The sequence below is a fragment of the Rhea pennata genome, chromosome 5 (assembly GCF_028389875.1).
Source record: "Rhea pennata isolate bPtePen1 chromosome 5, bPtePen1.pri, whole genome shotgun sequence".
NCBI lineage: Eukaryota > Metazoa > Chordata > Aves > Rheiformes > Rheidae > Rhea > Rhea pennata.
Genome location: NC_084667.1, coordinates 62,201,420 through 62,222,735, shown reverse-complemented (window position 1 = coordinate 62,222,735; position 21,316 = coordinate 62,201,420). Strand labels below are relative to the sequence as shown.

At 39.3% G+C, this 21,316-nt stretch overlaps 1 protein-coding gene across 1 annotated transcript in view; it reads right to left on the bottom strand.

Moving 5' to 3' along the window:
- Positions 1–21,316, bottom strand: part of ESR2 (estrogen receptor 2) — a 33,345-nt gene that overhangs the window by 2,406 nt on the left and 9,623 nt on the right. The window contains exons 3-7 of the mRNA XM_062577245.1: positions 20,966–21,082; positions 10,487–10,786; positions 6,209–6,347; positions 3,792–3,925; positions 2,122–2,296 (exon numbers count right to left, since the gene is read on the bottom strand). Of these exons, the coding sequence (XP_062433229.1) occupies positions 2,122–2,296; positions 3,792–3,925; positions 6,209–6,347; positions 10,487–10,786; positions 20,966–21,082 (865 nt within the window). The remainder of the gene's footprint in view (positions 1–2,121; positions 2,297–3,791; positions 3,926–6,208; positions 6,348–10,486; positions 10,787–20,965; positions 21,083–21,316) is intronic.

Sequence of the window (21,316 nt, the reverse complement as noted above, 5' to 3'; positions counted from 1 at the left end):
GCAGGGAGGGACAATGTTCTCTCATGGCTTCAAGAGAGTGCTCTTTTTATTAGGAATTAAGAGGATTCAGCTGCTGTAGTCCCTAGGGTCACTCAGCACTATCAACACTATTAACAGCACCCTGACACTTTGGGGCCAAGTATTTCACTGACTAGGGAACCAAGGTTCATTTCACACCACACAAACTGACTTTAAAAAGTGTTTTAAATGTGCTGGCCCTATTGAAGCCAGAGAAAACCTTGGGGCAGGGGGCAGGTTTAGCTCAGCTGGTTAGAGTATGGTGCTGCTAATGCCAAGGTTGCGGGTTCAATCCCTGTACGGGCTACACTGAGGGTTGGACTAGATGATCTCCAGAGGTCCCTTCCAACCTTATGGTTCTTCAATATTGTAAATATGGGAGGTTCACACTCTGCACCTTTATATGAAAGACACATTTACAATATGTAGCTGCAGCAACCATCTACTTTTCCTGACTGGATGGACACCAAAACACACTGGTTAACTTCTAGCAGTTTATTTCCTCTCTGCTCTGCCCAGTGTTAGATCCCTCAGACAGGATTTAAAAGTCATTTTTTTGTCAGACATGTTAGTTTGAACACTGTGGCCGTATCACTATTTGGATTAACAGTAGTTAGTTATTACCAAGATGTAGCAGTTGCACATATATATATACACTTCAGATACAGTCAAGAGAGCTGAAAATGAAACCTGCTCACTCAATACAGACAATGTCCAGCGGAAGGACTGGCAGCCAGCCAACGCTTGACTAGCCTGGTGGATTGGACTGCGAGGGGGGCAAAGTTTCCCAAAAAAATAGGTTCTGCTGCAACTCAAGTTACAAACCTGTTAATGGCAAAAAAAGAAGGAAAGGAATGCCTGCACCCAGCCCTTGAGAATCCTGCATCACTTGGTAATTAAGGCTGAGAGCACCAGCTATTTCCAAAATGGAGTGAAACTGGCTGACTAGAGCTATCAATGTAACGGGGACAGACTGCGACAGGCAGTCTCCAGACTTTGGCTGAGACAGGCACAGCGTAAGAACTCATGTTTCAATAAAAAAGAATACAAATTGTGCAAGGATTCATTACCTTTGTGCCATGCCAGGACAAGCACTCCTACGACACCATGAGACAGTGTCCCACCACGGTGTGGACATTCAGATCACAGCAGTGCCTCAGAGCTGTGAAGCAGGTTCAGCTGTGGCTGGTACTGAAAGCTTCTGTAGGGCTAGCTCTCAAACTTGCCACCAGTTCACAAACCAGTTATGAAAAGATGCCTCCAGCACAGTCCATGCCCTGCTGCTCCCAACCTTTCTCATGGGAAGCCCACATCAGAGGTGGCTGTCCCTCTACTGCTGACCCCATGCAAAGTCAGATATGCCCATCTTTTGTTTGCACACTGCAGCCCAGCCCCAGGACTCTCACAAAGACTTCCTTGGACACACACTCCATGTCCAAGATGTAAAAAAGCTTTGTGAACAGTGGGTCTCTGGGAAATAATTAAAGATGACAACTTTAGATGTCAAGTGTCTGTTTGCAGGGCCCTGCTCAATAGGTGAGGGCTTGTCTGAGAGTCTGCAGTATGCCCAGCAAAGGTGAGGATTCAACAAGGTCCAGGAGCTGACAAGGGAGCAGGAGAGCTCCTTCTCACAGGGAAAGCAGGAGTGTGGTATGGCTGTACCACACAAGTCACTTGGCAAAAACTGATGTGGTTCTGAAGTGAAGAACTAAGAGCTGCTCCTGGGACACATGACAAATTTGGTCTGGGATGAACATGGAACCCAGGGTATACCTCCATACTGCAAATCAGTTTTGAAGGAGACTATTCTCTTTGGGATAGAAGACTTTTGGTTGTTTGGTTATTTTTATAAGGGCTGAATTTGTGTTATTATAAAGGAATCATTTAATGTAATATGGTTAAGATAGCATTTTAATATCAACAAAGCATTCTGAGCGTGAGTCAGCACTTGCTTATTTAGTCTTGCCAGGAAGGAAAGTCTTAATGAACAGGTATGAAGAACAGTACCCAGATTCCCTCAGGAGAGCTCCAAGTTCAAGCCTTACTTTGCTGTTGTAGTAAACAGTAAAAACTAAGAAGTGGTATACATTCTGCAAAATTTACCTTGCGTGTCTGACGTGGGAGAGTAGCATTAACAAATTGGCCAGACGAGTTGTCTGCTGCTGTGAGGGGATCCCACTCTTTGCGATTACCCACACTAAAGCATCCGTTACTACATTAAGCAGGTGATGCAGCTTCCTGTTGCTTTCAGGTTCTTCTGTTGACAGTGGAAACATACCTAAACGGAGGAAAGAAACACATGAATATTTCGCTCCATGTACTCCACCAAGCTCCACCTTACATTCCCTTGCCTAAATTTGATGGCCACATCATTTGTGTACTTAATAACTGTCCCAGATCTTTCTAAAACAATACTGTGAACATAGTTGGCCAAGGATCTCAGCCAGACTCCTCAATCCAGCCAAGCCTTGCACTCCAGGAGTCTGTGGGAAAGTAGATGCATTCTCCATTTTCCAGCGGATTTTCCTTTCATATGGTTTGGTAACTACTATGAACTATAGCATTATGCTTGATCTAATCCCATCTTGCTGAAAACAACTTTCTTCTCTGAAATAAAAGGTTTCATCTTCTCCCTATCTTAGGGAGGGAGGAAGAAGATGGTGGGAGACACTGCTCACTGACTCAATCTGCCATGGTCTCCCTACTGCTTACCAGAGACGGGACCTGGGCAAAACAAACAAACAAACTCCCCAAACCTCAAGACACCTATGGAAGGACAGAGCTGCAAAACACCTTGAAAATTAGGACTAAAAGATTAACTTTGAAAAGGAAACAGAATAGGGAGAGAGGAAGGGAGAGATTTTTTGAGAGTCATGAGAAAAATGTGGCTAGAAAACTTGTTCTTTTAAAGAAAAAAGAATGGCTTTGCTGTCTGCTAAAAATCATGATGTCTGTCTACAGACAAGTGGGATAACAGCTGGACTATTCCTCTTCAGAACTGACCTGAGAATTATAGTGAGGCTTCTTGCTGAAAACAGTAGATGTAAACTGCATGATCTCTGTATATACAGATGTTATTTTGTTTTGGGTTTTTTTGACAACTTTACAAAATGTACTGGAGAATTATGATTTTACTGCAGACTATCCAAAACTAGACAAATGCACACAGCAAACAGGAGTGACAAATGCACACAGCAAACAGGAGTGTGTAAGAGGTTGCAAAGCAAAGCTCCTCTTCTCAAATTCATCTTGCAGAGTAGTTGAGTACTTTTTGTCATTTCTATCAACTAATCACAATTACACAGGAATACTTAAATACAATTAATCATTGCTCAGTAGAGTAACTTGCTTTGCTAGAATTAAGAATTACAGGTTGTCTTGTGGAGCTGTGTAGCAACATCACACGTGTCCCAGGACCCAGAAAGATATGAGCAAAAATTCTCATGGATCAAAAGGCAACACCATTCAAAAAGGACGTACCCACAGCCTGCTCTGGGTCATAAACCCCACACCTTGTGAGAAGCTCTCAGACTTTGGATCTTTCATGCAGCTCTTACAACAAGATATAGACCCTAAATCCAGCAAACACCACAGCTTAGTCATCTCTTGAGCACAAATCATTAAAAATAGATAGTTAGAAACCTCTTCCTATCGTTCTCTTTTAATGGCTTTATCTCACTTGATATTTCTGCCACTTCTACAGATTGATTTCCCAGCCACCCTCTAAATAACAAGTACAATTTGGTGAGTGTCAGAGGCAACCGCATACTCACTGGAATTGAGGAGGATCATTGCCTTGACACACAGATACTCCTTGTGCTGCAATTTCAGCTCTCGGAACCGCGAGGTCATGGCCAGGAGCATATCAAAGATTTCCAAAATTCCCTCTACACATTTCCCCTCGTCCCTATGGAAACAGATTTAAAATATTACCAAAAATGTAAACTTAAGGAACTCTGATGCAGCCAGATAAAAGGTATAGCATAAAAAAGGTGAAAAAAGGCCTATTCCTCTCATCTCTGGGAGCATTCAAAAGGTTACATCATGAAATCTAAATTGAAAATTACACTATTCTAAATGGTCAGCACCTCTGAGAAACTGATTTTCTTTTTAAAACATTGTAAAGTGCTTACAGGCTGGACCACAGGTAAGTATGACTGCATTTCTACAAGAGGCTTTAACCTCACCACCAGTGAAATTCTAGATAGTTAGTCTGAAACTATGTAGTACAGTGCAGAGCACAGTAGCATCTTCAATCATTTTCCAGATTTGTATCACAGGGAATTAATGCCATCACATCACTATTTGTATTTGACAGAGGCCTAAGGACTTGATGAATAAGAAAGATTCACCAATAAGTTTCTGGAAACAACGAGACACCTACCTGCAAAACACTTTTTCTTTGTAGGCTTTTAAATCTAAATAGATATGTATTTTTTATGTTTGCAGGTGATTTTGAATGCAACTTTCCCCATTCAGATTTTAGAAACGGTCAGAAATGTTTCAGGATATACTTTATTGTGCCTGATCCAAAAAAAAAGAGGGAAAAACTCTAAGACATCCCACTGGGTCTAAAATTAAACAACAACAAATTTTAAACCACTAAAGTTATGCTCCAGTTTAGTTTGGGGGGGGGGGATTTTTTTTTTGTAATGTACTGGACTTAAAGTGCAGCTAAACTCTGTGACACGGCATTCAAAGAGATGCTTCTTACAGTGGCTGTAATAAGAGATTTTTCTCTGTAAAGTTTTTAAGATAAGGCAGACTCAACAACACCAGTGCAGGAGGTGTGAAGATTTCAGCTCCTCTCTTGGATCCCCAGTAGAGGTGCTGAGCCCTCAGGCCAAGAAGCAGGCACAGGTGGACCACACTAGCGAGGCACAGCACATAGTCCTTACAGCAAGGCAGCTGTAACGGCCCAAATATTGCTCAGTTTCTTATACGTTCATGGCAAGGGAGAATTTTAAGGTTTGGAAGAGGAGAGTCTACTGCCAGTTTCAAAATAGGCATGAACATTAAAGAAGTACTTGTTTACAAAGATAAAGTAGGGAATGTATCTGAAGTTGAGCTAAGATAGCTCAAATAAGCAAATTACAAACTAGTTTCATATAAGCATGTCTTCAAAAGAAAAAAAATACCGAATGCCCAGATACTTGCTCATTCCCATTCTGCTGTCGTGTGGAGACAAAGGAATCTATTAAATAAGCTTGCTCTATTTGGCATGTATTAGCTCCCGTAGGAACTAAATGTATCATACATTTTCAGCAATTTCTGATCATTGCATTGAACAACCCACTATGTCCTTGCACTGAATTTTATGTGAGTGAATCACAATTTATTTCAAATCTTCTATAAATTAAATTTATTTTCCTTACAAACCCATTTTGCCTTCTATATATACACTATGATATTTATTATTTAGCTCAAATCCTGCTACTGGTATAGATCAGAATTTCTCCAGGTTGAAAAGGTTACAAGACGTTTTAAAGCTAGCCAAGAGAGTAGATTGTTACTGTGACTTCTATCAGTTCGAAGCCTAGATCAAATTCTCCTAAGGGCCTGTAGAAAAACATCCTTATTAATCTATGTTCTACCTCATGGTACACGATGCTATAGAGAAATAATTTTTAAACTTGCGAACACTCTGCTTTATCTCTGTTCAAAAAAAAAAAAAATCAGTATTACAAGTATGTGCACAACAAACTGTCTATAAGGCAACACTAAGTGGATCCTCATTCAAATATGGCCTGATACTATGTCTAATTCTTTTTTGAGGAGAAGGAGAAGAAAATCTGAGAGAAATTGACTGACAATGTACCGTATTTTAATAATGTATCTAAAGTTTTGGCATCTAGAGACCTCGATCAGAAGGAACAACAACAAGATCAGTTAAAAGTGCAGTAGCACTCCACCCTGTTAGGTACTAGAGAGAAATTAAGAAACTCATAAATTGATGTCATTCAACAAATTAAGGAACTCACAAATTGACATTATTCAACAATACTGTTTACACTTAGCATTTTTACACCCTTGGAAGCATGTGGGACCTCAATGATATTGTTACAAATACAAGTAACCACTATTGTTAAACATCAATAACATCTCTAATACTTACTTCTCTTTCTCCCACTGTTCATCCCCCTTCAAATATGCTAATGTGAAGTGCTCTTAAAAATTATATTTCTCTTACCTGTTTAGAACAAGGTCTGGTGCAAAAATTAATTTTCCGGGGTGATCAATTGATCTCCACATCAGACCAACCATTAAAACTTCCATCCAGCAGCTCTCTAAAAGCCTTACTTGGTCATAGAGGCTGAGATCGACAAAGCCTAAAATGATGAAAATAGCATCAAATGAATCAACCTGTTAATTTCACTTGCATTCAAAATCAAGCTCATGCCAGTTTTCAAAGCAGAGATGCTTAAGATGTGTCTCTTAGCAAAGGTGCTTCAGTTTTAGATGAGCTAGCATCTATGATGCTGAAAAGTGAAAAGTCATTATGCAACCAGACTGTGGGACATGGGTTTCTTGTCTGAGGTCTTAAAAACCACATACTGTGTTTGCTCTCTTAAAGAATTTGCCCTCAGTAATTTGTACTTCCATATATTTTAGTTTTATTGAACTACTTTGTTAGAAGGCAGTCCGTAACATCCCTATGTTAATACAAACTGAGTAACACACAGTCTCTCTTATCAGGGCCCAAAGGGCCTACCTTTCAATATCAATATCCGTACTCATTTTATGAGGACAGTAAAGAGGAACGCATGAGCTGTGCTCACGGATTTCACTTCATAGATTTTGCTATAGAATTCACTGCCAACAACAGGTAATCTGCCAGACCCAAACTCTCATAACTTAAAAAGTCTTTTTCGAAACATAATCCTGGAAGTGTGAATAGCTTAAACTGACAGTGCCATTTCCCTGAGAAATAACAGCTCAAAGACATTTCAGAAGTTTGTCTTAACTAAACATTAAAGCAGACGTGTGCGCATTCCCGCTGATTCCTCTAGCATAAACAACCAGTTGTTGGGTTTAAAAACAGCCTCAGCTGAGCTAGATGTCAGAGCAAGCCACAACATGCAATCTGCACATACTTAAACATCCAGCTTTATTCCAGACATCATCTAAATAAGCATGACCAGCACCAGCAGTGTGATTTATGAACACCGAGCACAGCTATCACAAGCAGTTTGCCCTAACTCTTCAGAACAGCTTTTTGTTTCCAAGCTTGAAGATGGCCCATCATTGCAACAGCTCCTAGCACCGTGTTCAAAGTCTCATTTCATTTGTGCAGAGCACATTTAACTAGTCAGAGCTTTCTACAGCTCATATCCTTTAAGTCATGTGCTCTAGACCTAATCTTTTGATCAAAAATGACTAAGACAAAATGCTGTAGCAGCACAGAAGGAACTTGTGCTGGATGTGTAATGACTCTCCAAAGACACGCTGCTCTGGCCAGCAACAAACTAAGTTGCATAATGGATCCAAACTTCAATATTATGACAACATCTTATCCTCTAGCAATACAGTTGCAGCTATGAATTACGTTCAACTCTGTTAGACAAGGTCATCAGAGTAAAAGGCAATTATAGAAGATATATCCTGCCTTCAGATAATTTAGGATTAAAATACTTGAAGTTTAGGAGAAACAAAGCTAGGCAGCAACTACTGTTTTGCCGAGCAACAATAAAATTACAATCCTTTGAGCTGAAAGTACAGTAAAAAATACAGCCACAGAGTAAGACTCAAAACAAAAGGAAGTCTTTAAATATTAAATTATAAGGGGAAAAGAGATAAATATTTATCTTTCCCCTTATGGAAAAAGGCAGTGCTAAAATCACCATATATAATATAGGGAAAAACAAAGAGATTTTCTTTCAAGTTTGGTCAGCATCAAAATAATATCCGATAATAATCTGAAATTGAAAACAGGCTTCTTATCCAGCTATATAAAAGCAAATATCTTTACAATTAGCTTTACAGAATATAAAATTAGTGCTTACTAGGCCATTGGCGGAGAACTCTGTTATTTTTTTTCAAAGCCTTTACTTCCAGGAACTGGAGCATGGATCTAGATGATTAATTCTAGGCAAGAACTTTTCAAAATTGTGATCTTTTTGTCCTGAGCTTTAGTCATCATGGTTATTTTAAAGAAAAAAAATAAATCCACATTCAAGTAAATGCTCTAACTGCCATGTTAAATGGTAATATTAATTATAAATGGGAACACATTAAACATCACATCTTGTTTTGGCACTGTTCTAAAATATGCTTATTTCTTTTCTACGTAACACAACTGATCAGAAAGAACAAACATACGTGATAAGTGTCCACATTCCTCAGAATTGTTTGAATGGTTTTGATAATTTCAACAGATTTTCTTCATCCAATTCAATTATTGCCAAGAAAAAGGCTTGATGTCTGACATATGTTGAAAATAAACTAAAAGTGAGCAATGTAAAAATCTGCATTTGTTTGGACTCTGATATAAAACCAACACATGCATTTTCTTTAAACAAGCTTCAGAAAAATTATTTTGATTTGCCTGACTCTGTTTTTTTAAAAAAATTGTCATAGTTCAAGGAAACAGAAATAAGAATCCACCTCAAAAAGAAAAAGTCTTTTTCTTCAGTCAAAATTTGTTAAGATGAGGTAATTTTCTAAGACTGTTTTTCCTGTTTCCCCCCCCACACACACAATTCGCTTCCTATCAGATTAACAGAACTGCACAGAGTCCTCGGAAATGGTACCTTTCAATCCAATATTTCTGAGTGGACAGGAAAATACACTAACAAACATTACTTAGTACTTTCTAACTATTTTCCTTTCCAGAGTTTCTTAAACCAGGAAAAAAAAAGAATTAAGGATTTGGGCATTCATCTTGAAATATTCCACACTAACAGCACAAAACCCACTGTCTCTTTGCAAGCGGCTATAGGGTTTCAGATGCTCATACTGTGCAAGTGTCTTCTCCCAGCAGTGCAGCAGCTGAACAGGAATTTGCAAGCACCCAGTAGCGCAGTCAAGACACCACACCTGAGCCCTCCAACACAGTGGCTGAGCAGTAGAGATTGTAACCTGAAACTAGGAGATGGTGCCCAATAGCTGGAGTTGGCAACATCTCCCACCGCTCTACCCAGACCTGAAAGAGGAGATGCTTTCCTACTCATAAATTCTTAGTTTAACGATGTAGTCTCCACCAAACCTGTCTTCTGTACTGAGCACACAGTTCATCATCAGATGTAAGAATTAATTTCAAGCCTGCCTGGATGCGTATTCAGGCAGGAGTGAGTGTCCTCCACAGTGCACAATCGCTCGCTCACACCGTGACAAGGCCTGCGGGCATGCCACTCTGCCAGCACGCGCTGGCTGCCCTCAGCAGAAAATCCAAGAGAGGAGCCATCGCATGCTGTCTCCTCAGTATGGATGGACATCAGGTTAGGACTACCGGGTGCACTGCAGGACACATTGGCCATACAGAGTACACACTGGCAGAGGGATCACTTCTAGCAAAGTTCTCTTTCCAAAGCTAAGGATTAAGCTCCATGCTGCTACATCTCTGTCAATTGTTTGATGTTTCTTTTAGCTCGCTATTATTTAGTTCGTCACCTTAGCTCTTGCTAAAGAGCAATGGTCTGTAGTTTAGTCTATGCCCTCCAGCAAGTTTTTCTGCAGTTTACCAATTATCTTCTCTATGCACTGGCTGCTTTTATTCTAGCTTTTATTCTTTATTCTGGCTGCTTTAACTGTGGGCCCTTCAAATATTGACCAATTACTTCTTGATTGTAAGGAGAGAAATGGCCCATTGCCACGACACTATGGCCACACTCAAGACATTCCAGGTTATAACACACGCAGCTGTACTTCAGTGCATGTTCTTTATGTTGCCAACAACCAAAAGCATCCCCATTGATTTCTGTTTTGAAGGAGAACACACTATAAATTCTGAGATCAATACTATTCCCCACTTAGCAATCTGATGCTCTTCTGAAGTAACTATGTTAGCTGAAGCAATTACAGACACTCAGTGCTTGGACAATCTTCGTCAGGTTTCATCAATCGTAACAGAAACCTTTCATCAGGGTTCAAGGAAAGAATTCAGTCTTATTTTTTTTTTCAAAATAACAATCTGCGTACCATCCTTTTTTATGAAATTTCTGTAATTAGATTAATAAAGGATTTATAGCTGATGAGGTGGAAATTGCATGCAACACTAAGTATGCTTTTTATCTTATGAGCAAGTACTTCACTAACACAGTAGATAACAAATTATGGGCAAGGTCTTTTGTCTAAATACTTTCAGATGAATTACTGAGAACAAAAAAATTGTCCATTACATTTTTAGAATACAAAGCTTAAATGTTCATATAATGCATTTACTGTACCATGCTATTACTTCAGGGTAGAGTACAGTATGTTAAGGTAACAGTGTTGAACACTATAAACAAGAAAGGATTGAAATTCTTACCAGGTATTTTTTTGGCCCAACCGATCATATGAACCAGCTCTTTGTCTGCCAGTTTTGTCAGGGACATCATCATGGAGGCCTCTGTGAATGGTTTGCTGGGACGACTCACCAACACATTGGGAGGCTCAGCTTCAAGTAGAGTTAAAACAAATTGCTCTGGACTGACTGTGCTGAGGAGGATCTCTTTTACACGGGTTGCCGTCTCGCTGTATTTCTTAGCTTTGCCAATGCAATGCACTTGATCTTCTGAACTACGATGGCGGCGCAGGATCCGATACCCACAACGTTCTCTTCTTGAGCCTGAGACAAGATGTACATGATTACACTGAGGTATTTTTTTCTCTGTGTTGCCTTATACAAATCCAAATGTTTGGGGGGAAGCAAAAATACCCTCTAATATTGAATGATCTAATACTGAAATAAAGTTTCAAAATTCCTAAAGCATTCAGCATTGACTTAACCTTGTTTCCACTGACTTTGGATGAGGTTTTTGTTTATTCTACTAAACAAAATATTACTTAAAAAAAAAATTATTTTTGAACTCCAGTAAACTAATTTTAAAAGTTCATGGGAAAATTCACATTAGCATCAACAGGAGATAAATTGTGTCTTTACATGTAAATAAAGATAGCTGTTTATTTCTGTTTTAAAATTTGACTTTAGATGTAAACCGAAGAAAAGGAAAAAAGAAAAAAAAAAGAGTTCTGAAAGTCTGAGCAATGATACAGAGTAAATGCCTCAGCCAGAAGCACAGTCGAACCTCATTGCCAAGCGGGTGTTCAGCTAGGGACTTTCCCAAGATGTAGCCCATTTTCTCCCTGTGTCCTGTTAAGCCGGGGGAGTTTCCCTGATATGAATTCAGATCTGGTACATCCAGAAGGCGTGAGCCCGGTTTGCAGTGCTGCATGCAGAATGCTTTTGCACAGAGTAGTCAGGTTTACAAAGCTTTTAAATTCCAAGAGTTAATTTATAGCTCATTAGGAGAAGAGCAAACATTCTTTGACTCTCTCACTCTCTCTATTATCGTTGGGATCACCGTTATTTGTTCTTGAATAGCTGCCATGGAAAGTGCCTAACCTCCCTCCCATCCCAAGAAGAGTATATTTCTGCCTCTTCAAAAATATGGTTGCAGGATTTGCTAAAACATTCAGCCATGGCTTCTCTTCCCCTTACTCTCTTAGCATAATCCATAACAAGAGGTATGTTTATTGATTTACAAATAATCCCTAGCAGTAAGTAATGCAGAAGATTTTATCATATTAAAAAGCAGGACATTTTGAAACTACTAAGTTTCTAAATAGATCATCAGACTGAAATGCTCCAGCATTTAACATTTTAATATCACAACTGAATTGCCCTCTAAATCACACAAAAGTCAATTTTTTGTGCTAGTCATCAACACTTTTACTGAGAGATGATACTCAAAGGTTGAATTGTCATATGTAAAATTATGTCTGTGCTACTGTAAATCTGTATCAAACCAGTATTTATTATTGCATACATAGAAACTATGAAATCCTAGATCACAGGAATAGGTTGCCTCATTTGATTTCAATTCTGTAACAAATTTAATAAAAGCATCCTTCCATTTAGTGTTGCTATCTTGATGTTATTGCAGTCAGCAAATCTTCTGGAGCATTATCTAAAGGCTTTTCACTATAGTCACAGAATATTGTTGTTATTTGTTAGGTCATGTAATTAAAAGCTTATCTCCATAAAAACAAAGAATCAGAGGAACAATGAAGGTGGAGGAACCCCAATAACCTACCTGGTGCAAAAGAGCACCCTGACTTAGCTATTCCCAGCACTACGATACAAGAATGATCAGTCTGTGGTATGGATGTGACATGCACCAGCTAGTCAATGGGAAAGGCCTTCCAGTTCACCTGAAAGGTCTAGAAGGTCCAAACCAGCTACCAAAGAGATCACAAGATCTGCAGGCCAGCTACTGGTAAGGCCATAGGTTTGGACCAGCTGCCAGAGAGATCTGTTTGCACATGTGTGTGCACACATGCACAAGGCAGACAGGAAACTAGAGGACGCAGGAACCAGATACTGAATAGTCTGAGTGTCTAAAGCCAATTACTGAAGGGTCCCATACGGTGCACAACTCTTCCTGTGTCCATCTGTATGGGAGGAAGTCTCAGTACCAGCAACTGGAGTGGTGCTGCTGACATTGGAGGTTCATGTGTACCAGTGCCAGCAACTGGGGACACTTAGGGATGCAGGGGTCAGCTAACTGACAGACTGAGTCAGTCTAACCCCAGGTACTGAAGGGATCCATAATGTATATACATAATTACTTTCCACTTACTGGCTTTAATCCTGATCAACCAGAGCCATTTTGCTCTTCGTGTTTGCATGAGTGCTGTGTTTTCTGTCCGTGATGATCTGTGTGACTGGCTGTGTATATGTGCATTGTATGTATGTGTGCCTAATGGGCATGCTTGGCTCTGCTGCTGGCTGGACTGAGGCATACAGTAATGCAGCAGTCTCCCTTTCTCTAGCTACTGGAGTCCTCAACTCATAACACTCTTCACCCACATCCACCAGAGTTATATGGACCATGAGTTGTCTACAGTCTAACCAGACACTGCAATTCTGGCTCTCAGATTCAGTCAGTAAAATAAGAGGTTCAAACTGAGACCCAATTAAGAAAAAAGGGGGGGGGAAGCAGGGTGGAGAATGAGAAATCAGTTTAAGGTGCCATTGACAAGGCTTGGTCCTGATAAATAAGACGCTGAGCTAATACAGACGGTCTGTGGTGGAGGTTGCTCAAATGAGGTGGCTTGTCAGGTCAGTTTTTTCTTAGTTTCAACAGCTGTCAAGCATTTGACATTAACCTGTGAGAAGGATGAGATGCAAAGGCCAGTCAGGTACAACCTGAAGGCACTGAAAACATGGGATAAGGACTAACAGAATCTGCCAGGACTTTAAGAATGTAGAACTTAACCCTGGCATTACTGCTTGCTCAGTGAACCATCTCAGATGTACGATGGCACAGAATGGGCATTAAAGAGGCTCTGAACATTGCAGCGTTCCTTTACCTGGAAAACCAAGAGACTGGAGAAGACTGATAAGCAAATCTGGTTCAAAGCACAGTCCTAGGGCATGGAGGAAGTTTGTGAAGGAATCTCTGTAGAACCAGGCATTTGAAACACCTCGTGTTATCAGCTGGAAATACAAGCCTAAAGTCTGCACCACTGAATGGATGTCTTTGTGTCCCTAAAAGGAATATGGGTGTGATGGGGTAGGTTGAGTACTGACAGGCAATTTGCATAAGTAATGGATCAAGGAGAAACAATTAATGATTTGAAACCCAAATATCTTTAGCTTAAGATATCTAGCTAGAAGAAGCTGCAGAGCAGCCAGGAGAAGAGCAGTCAAGAACAGATCACATTCCAGCAGAGAAAAATCAGAGCTGGAGACAGTATCTAATGGAAAAATTAGGAAATGAACCTTGATGGTGATACCCCACAAAAGGTCACCTGCAGAACTACACAAGCCACAAAGCAAATCTCTTCAACCATCAGTATTGACAAATCCTTCCTGTTCTGCGATTCAAAGGATAGTGAGGTGTAGACTAATTTCTGTAAAGAAACATGGATGACGTAAAACTCTGTGCTAAGCCTTATTTTGGACTAATGCACGAAGGTCAAGAGGAAGATCTTGAAGTGCTTTGTCAGCTTCAGAAAGACATTACAATGGCACAGCGGGTTGCATACTGCTCTGAAGTCATGTCACGCACAGAAGGGTATGTAAATATTTTCCAGCAGGGATAGCAAAGAGGAAAGGTCAAAAGTGACCTAAGCAACTGGATCAAAAGTACAACAGCTGGACACAGACCACAAAATGCCAAGGTATCAGGGTGCTTTATCTACAGAGAGATTTAATGGATCTGACCTCTATATGAACAGGTATGGTCAAGACTGCAGCCTCCAAGGAGCGAATGGAACTAAAGCAGAAAGCAACACTTCACAGAGGTCGCATAAAAAGCCAAAGCACATTGAACTTTAGTACCTTTGAGGACAAAACAACCAAAAGAGCACAGAGGGCCTAAAAACTGTAGAGAGAAGGGTAGGGGAAGTAATTTTCTAAAGCTGTCAGAAAATACCAACTGCTTCAAGACATTCGTAATTTTTACGTTCCCGTACCTGGTGGACATGTGAAGCACCAAGAAAGAAAATGCATGAAGAACAGCAGTCGTTAATTTAAATGTATCAAAGTTGTTCAGCTAACTGAAGGGCCAGCTTCCAAAATGAGAAAGTCCAAAAAAGGACTGGTATGGCTGGGATGAGGGGAGTGGAAGGGTGCTATGGATAGAAAGAAGTGCTCAATGACACAAGGAGGAAGAAATTGCAGCAGTTTAGACACTTTGGCCATAAGAAGGGGAGACCAGACAAGCACCTGCAACCAGCTAACTGATTGCAGTTCAATTCATTTTAGTTGGCACTGAAGGGACCTAAGAGCTCCGGCAGGACTCAGCACACCCCAGTTAATTGTCCTAAGGTGTTCTGGACTCTGCTGTGCTGCAACCCACATGGTGAAAACAGAATCAGGCCTTTGGGGCTGAGCGCCAAGTTATCTTTTCAAAATATCACGGCTGTAAAGTCTTTCAAATAACACTTTGTAGCTTAACCATAAAATAACCGCACAACAAAGTGATCAAAGAATTCAGTAAAGTTCAGTAAAGAGTCCAGCATTCTGTTCTAATTATTCCACTCTTGTGCAATTTTAATCTCAGTAGCTGTGCTCCATACTCTACCTTACAGCAATTCAACCCTGGTTGTGAAGTTTACTGACAGAACGAAAGGTCTCAATAACTAGAGGGTTATTACTGGGAAGTAGTAAGTCCCTTTAAGTTACTTGAAGTTATTCAACTAAACCAAATTTCATAGATAACGAGTACCTCTGTTGAAGTAGTAGCATGTACTCTATTAAAAAAAAAAAAAAAAAAGAAGAAGAAATCAGCTTGTATAATCGCATCTCCAGTGCAGAAAAAACAAACTAGTAGAATCATGACAAAAACCGCTCTTACTAAATACACATACACTTATATATAGTTGGTGGAGAAAAAATACAAAGCAGGATACTGAATTATTGCTTGTATTTGGTTTAATTATCATATACTGTCAAAGCAGGAAAAGCCTGATTCATTGACCAGCTCACAAAAAAAACCCATACAGCTCCTCAGTAAGTAAAGAGATACCATTTAATTTTTTTTTTTTTTGAAATACAAACAAAATAAAAGAGAGCATGCATTACAAGATTACACAGTTATGGAAACACAGTGTTTTAAGCTTGCTAGTCAATTGACATTTCAAGCAGTAACAGCCTTTCTAATTAAAGCGCCGTTTAAACAATGTAAAAGAGCTTCTGTGCATTTATTTAAATCCAAAATTTATGCAGGACAGAAAATACTACTTATACATCTGTTAACATTTGAAACACATGTATAAATGTTTATAAAACTATATATTATAAATAACTATAAATCAACTTAGTGTTTGGCTTATCTAGACACGGAGATCTGAATCAATCTGTGCAAAGACACATCAGTAAAATCCTTAAAATATCTCAGCTTAGAGACTCTTTCTGGCTTTACCACAGATTCCCTAAATAACCTTTATGAATGAGAAATAGCTACGGAATTAATTCGGGCAATTGGAGAAGTGCATAAAATGATCAAATCCCACATTCCCACAGCACTCTTCTGATTTACAGCTATTCTTAGCACATGAAAATAGCTGTACTCAGCTGAGAAGGCTGGACCAAGGGTGAAACCTCTATTTATGGTATCATAGGCTATACAGGTAAATGATCACAAGAACATAAGAAGTAAGTCACACCAAGAAGTCATTAAAATGAGCCTGCTGTTCGCTCTTCCATGGACAAATCACAACACATATCATTGGCAGTGAAGCAAGTAATTTTTAAAGTAACTCCTGGTTTACAAATCATTTGAACCTGTGCTCTGGCAGGTGAACCTGCTGCCTGATATGGTGGACAGTTACCAGATACGCAGCTCTCAATATTGATTTTGGTCCCTAGCAACTGCTAACCAGTTCAGCGGGAACTGCAGATTCTACTGTTGAATATATTATAATCAGTTTTTGGAAGTGTCTGAGCTTAAAACTTGCTCTTCTCCAGTAAGCATTAGTAAATGATTACCACTCAAATCACCTCTGAAAGCAAATGCAAATGTTCTCCTGTGTTTATAGCAGACAGCAGCTTCTTTTTCAGGAGGTCTGCTTTATGAATACGGGCATACTCAGCAGAACACGAGCTGAAATTACAGTAATTTCTGTAACAGCTCAAGTATAATTAATACATCTGATGTCCAGAGAATATCACAAAATATTTTTTTCCAATTCACTTTGTGTGCAAAGTAATTTACAGCATTTCAAAGTACTATCTAGAAACTGCACTCAACAGTTAAGTACAAGAGAAAGAGAGCTAAATCCTGAACTTCACAACTCATATCAGCCCATTGAGTTGTCTCTTTTTCCTTATGCAAACCTAAGGAATGACGCCAGTATTCAAGGAAGATATTTATCCATTACTTTTTAGTATGGCCCCTTACCCCCAACTCCACCTAAAAAAGTAGTTGTATCTTTGGGACATTTTCAACACATTAGGAACTAGCACTTGTAGAAACAAAGATCCACAAAAAAAAAAAAAAAAAAAAAAAAAAAGAGAGAGAGAGAGAGAAAAGAAAAAGTAAGAGATAAATCTAGTCCAAGCAAGAAACTGAAGACTCATTAAGGAAAAAGGTCTATTTGAGTCTCTGCTAGCAAGAAAGATGAGTACCAGCATATCACTACTAGAGTGGCTAGAGCAGAACGATGAAGTTACTCCCCTCTTCTTCATTGCCTTGGGCAAATAGTTCAGCCCATTTCAGGATCCCAAGGTAAATAATAGAAAGCTACAAAAAAGTTCCATTTTACTCTGATCCATTTTATTTGAGTTTGCTGGGCATAATTTACTTTTAATTTATCTGCAATAATTCTGTTTTCCTTGTTCCAGATTGCTCCTGATGCCAAAATTTTGCTGTTTAATAGCTTTCTCAACTGAAACAGTAAGCTACACAGTCTTCTTACAGAGAACTGTGCAGATACAGCCTCTAAGACTTTCATTGTGCTTTTGGCAATGATGGTATATCCAGTTAGAAAATCCATTATCACTTCAATAAAAACACCCCTAACCTAGCCTCCACATAAATATCTCCAACTCCATGGACTTGTTGACTTGACTTCTCAATATTTATGAATGTAGTGATGTCCAAGAGAAGTTCAGACAAGGAAACTGCAAAGCAGTATTTTCCTACTGCCTCCTACTGTTTTAGAGGGGCATATACTACCCAATCACGTTTATACCCAACAACATACCCCTATACACACACACACATTTTTTCCTAAGATGTCTATTGAAAATATACAAAAGTAGAGTTTTAAAGATTTGATGCAAATGGTGTAAAGTTTATGAAGAGCTTTCCTAAACTTGCAAAGCAGTAATTGAGGCTCTTTTATCACTTCCGCTGGACAACAAGTCTCCACCAAGCTAATATCCACTTAATGAAGCATTCTATCCTGTCCAGAGTTTTAACAGATGTGAACCAATACATTCACTGAGTGACCTAGGAAAGGAACAGAGAGACTAGGAAAAAGCCTTCATTAAGGAGAAAATGTACTCTTTTATGGCTTTCTAGAATAAATGTACTCTTTTATGGCTTTCTGGAATAAAAAAGGGGTATTAAAGCATAGCTCTAACGGCCTCTGCAGGAAATGGCATTTATGTTTTATGCAAGAAGTACAGTCTTAAAATCTGTCTGGTTTAACTGTCTGTCAAACACTGGCTACCATATGTCCATGCATCAGCTTTACTCACAGACATCTCTTAACTCATCAGGTAATTGAGACAATTCAGGCCTGATTAGCAAGCATGAAATTTTTATATTCCTTTCCCTCAAATTAAATTCTTAAGATTCTCAAATTTCAATACTACTATTCTGAATACTAATTAATTTAAAAATAAAATTCCTGTTAGTTATTATAACTAGCAAATGAGCACATTTATAAATTTCAAAGCGTCATTTCTGGCCTCACAAAGTCATTAGTGTCCAATAAATATTCATTATTGTAAAGGGAATTTTTTTATGGATATGTGAAAAGATTAAAAGGAACACAGGCTAAAACATAAGCAGATATTATCATTATTTATTCCTTGTAATACCACAGTGTCTATAATTTCTAATCACAACCCAGGACTCCACAGACAATTAGAATAAAAAGATTCACCTATGGGAAATACTGTGGAGGACAGACTTTTAATATCACAGTGGAAACAATCTTTACAAAACACCCTCCAGCTCTAATACTGAAAGCTGGAAACCACTCTTGGAAAGACTTATACATTCAGTAAAATTCTGTGTCATAAAGATTAAAAAAAGAGAGAGCAACACTATTCAGAAAGTAAGGTTTTCAAAGGAAGTCACATCTGCAAGGGTAAGGCTTTTCTTTCTGGCAGCCAGCACCAAGCATAGCATGGAGCTATGTTAATGAAATACTCTGCTAAAGCTGAGATGCATCATCAGTGCAGAGGCAGACAGAAACTTCCTACAGAAAGAGCGAGCCGATGTGAGTAATAGAAACAAGATGTACTTCAGCAGTATGAAAATAATACTGGGAACAATTGAGGTTGGAGTTATCAGCTGGAAGTGAACAAGGAGGCTGTTAGGATGACAGCTGCTCCTGGAACGATTATGAAATGCCAGTGGGATGCAACCAGGAAAAGGTAAACAGGATCCTGGGTTGCACGCAGAGCCGCCCCCCACCCCCAGCAGGAGGAGGTAATTATTAAATGCTACTACCCTGAGGAGAGTTCCCAGGAGTCCTGCAAAATTCTGGCCATCAATATGCAAAACAGACCATTGCAGCCTGGAGCACACTGAGGGAGAAGCTACCTAAACTTCCAGAGTCTGAGTACCTTCCTGTTTTACAAGAAGGGGGAGATCACTTGGTATATTTAACCTAATGAAACAAAGGTGGTGAGGGGAGAGGATTGTAGTCCGTAAGTACAATTACAGTGTTAACAATAAAGAGAAGAGCCTCTAAACTACAAGATAACACCACCACATACAGCTACAAGATAACAACACCAATGGGCATTAATTGTCCAGCAATAAATGCAGGTTGGCATTCAGAAGAACATTCCTAATGAAGAAAATAATATTCTGCAAACAGCCTTCTGATCAAAGCAGTGGAAGGGTGAAAACACTGCCTAGCTTTGAAATATAAACAGGTATCTGCATTAAATGGAATGAAATGAGATGAATGCCTGCAAATCACAGAGGACTAGGCACAGTGACTTTGTCCCTTCCCCTCCAGTGTTCTTATGTGATGCTTTCCTAGCCTATTTCTCTCATGTACATTGACACAATTATAAGAAACAGCAACAAACCTTAACCATGAAAATACATTAGATATTAAAACATGTTCTAAGATATTTTCATCTTAACAGTAACCTTTTAACTATCATCTTAATGTAGAACTACAGTGAAGTCACAGAAGTGTAAGTACAAGAGAGGAGTAAGAGAAAAGGCTGAGTGGTGCAGTGAGCATAAATGGGCGTTGACACTACTTCTTTCGATGAAAGGGATGGAGGGCACCAACTGAAAGTAGCCTGCTCAAAAGAAACAAACAAGAAAAACCCCAAACTCACACAAACACCCGAAAAGTACTCCCTCTCCCACCTCAGACAACAGGTAACCAGAGCTGGTTCTTCATATGACATTTAGTTAAGCTGCAGAACTCCTTGCTACGGAGTGTTATAGATGCTAAAAGTTTTCAGGATTAAATCTATTAAATACACAAAACCTCTTCTAGACCATGAAGTCCAAACAGCTAATTTTTAGAAGCTGGGATTTTGCAACAGAAATTTCACTAAGTGCTAGTCTCATTCTTGCACTCTTCCCTAGACATTCCCGCTTGGCCACCACCGGAGGTAGGATACTAGGCTAATTGAACTATTGCTCAGATGCAGGGCTGCTGTTCTTACACCACATTCAACCAGCACAGAGCACAGTACAGGCTCATTTTCTCCCATAATAGAAGGGATTTCAGTTTAACTTGAGGCTCAGGCAGCAGCAGTTCTTGGGTTGAAGTTCAGCAGGATGTAGCATGCAAGCAAACCAGCCTTGCAAAGCGTGGTAGAATAGAAGTATTATGATTTTCCTGCATTTTACCTATTCCCTATTTTTCCCCCCCAGGTTTTCTTCTCAAATTAAAATAGTCTTTTCCGCCTTAAGAATCAGTGCATTCATTCCTATAAAGCCAGCTTAAACCTTGCTCTAATTACTTGTTGTGGCTTTTTAGGATTCCAAGGGCAGAGGGGAAGCATTAGAAGCTGTACAAAATTACTGAAAGGGGGGAAGACAAAATTCAAGCAAACAATGCATGCACAAACACATTAAAAACTTACCGCATTTCATCATTCCCACTTCATAGCATTTCCGCAGTCGACATGCCTGGCAGCTTTTGCGCCTGTTTTTATCTATTGTGCATTGATTTGTAGCTGGGCATATGTAATCATTATGTCCTGCAGCAGGGTATAGGAGAGAAAATTTAAAATCTCCAGCAGTTTGTCATTTCCAGAATCCTTCCTGATTTGAAGCACTTCAACTTTTACATATATATATGTCCAAGCTCTATTAAAGTAAATGATGCAAAAAATTATATTTATCCTGAACTTAAAATGTCAATCTATGACCTCAAAAAGTATCTGGCAACATAGACCACCCTTCCCTGATGACTGCTAGATAACTGAGCATCT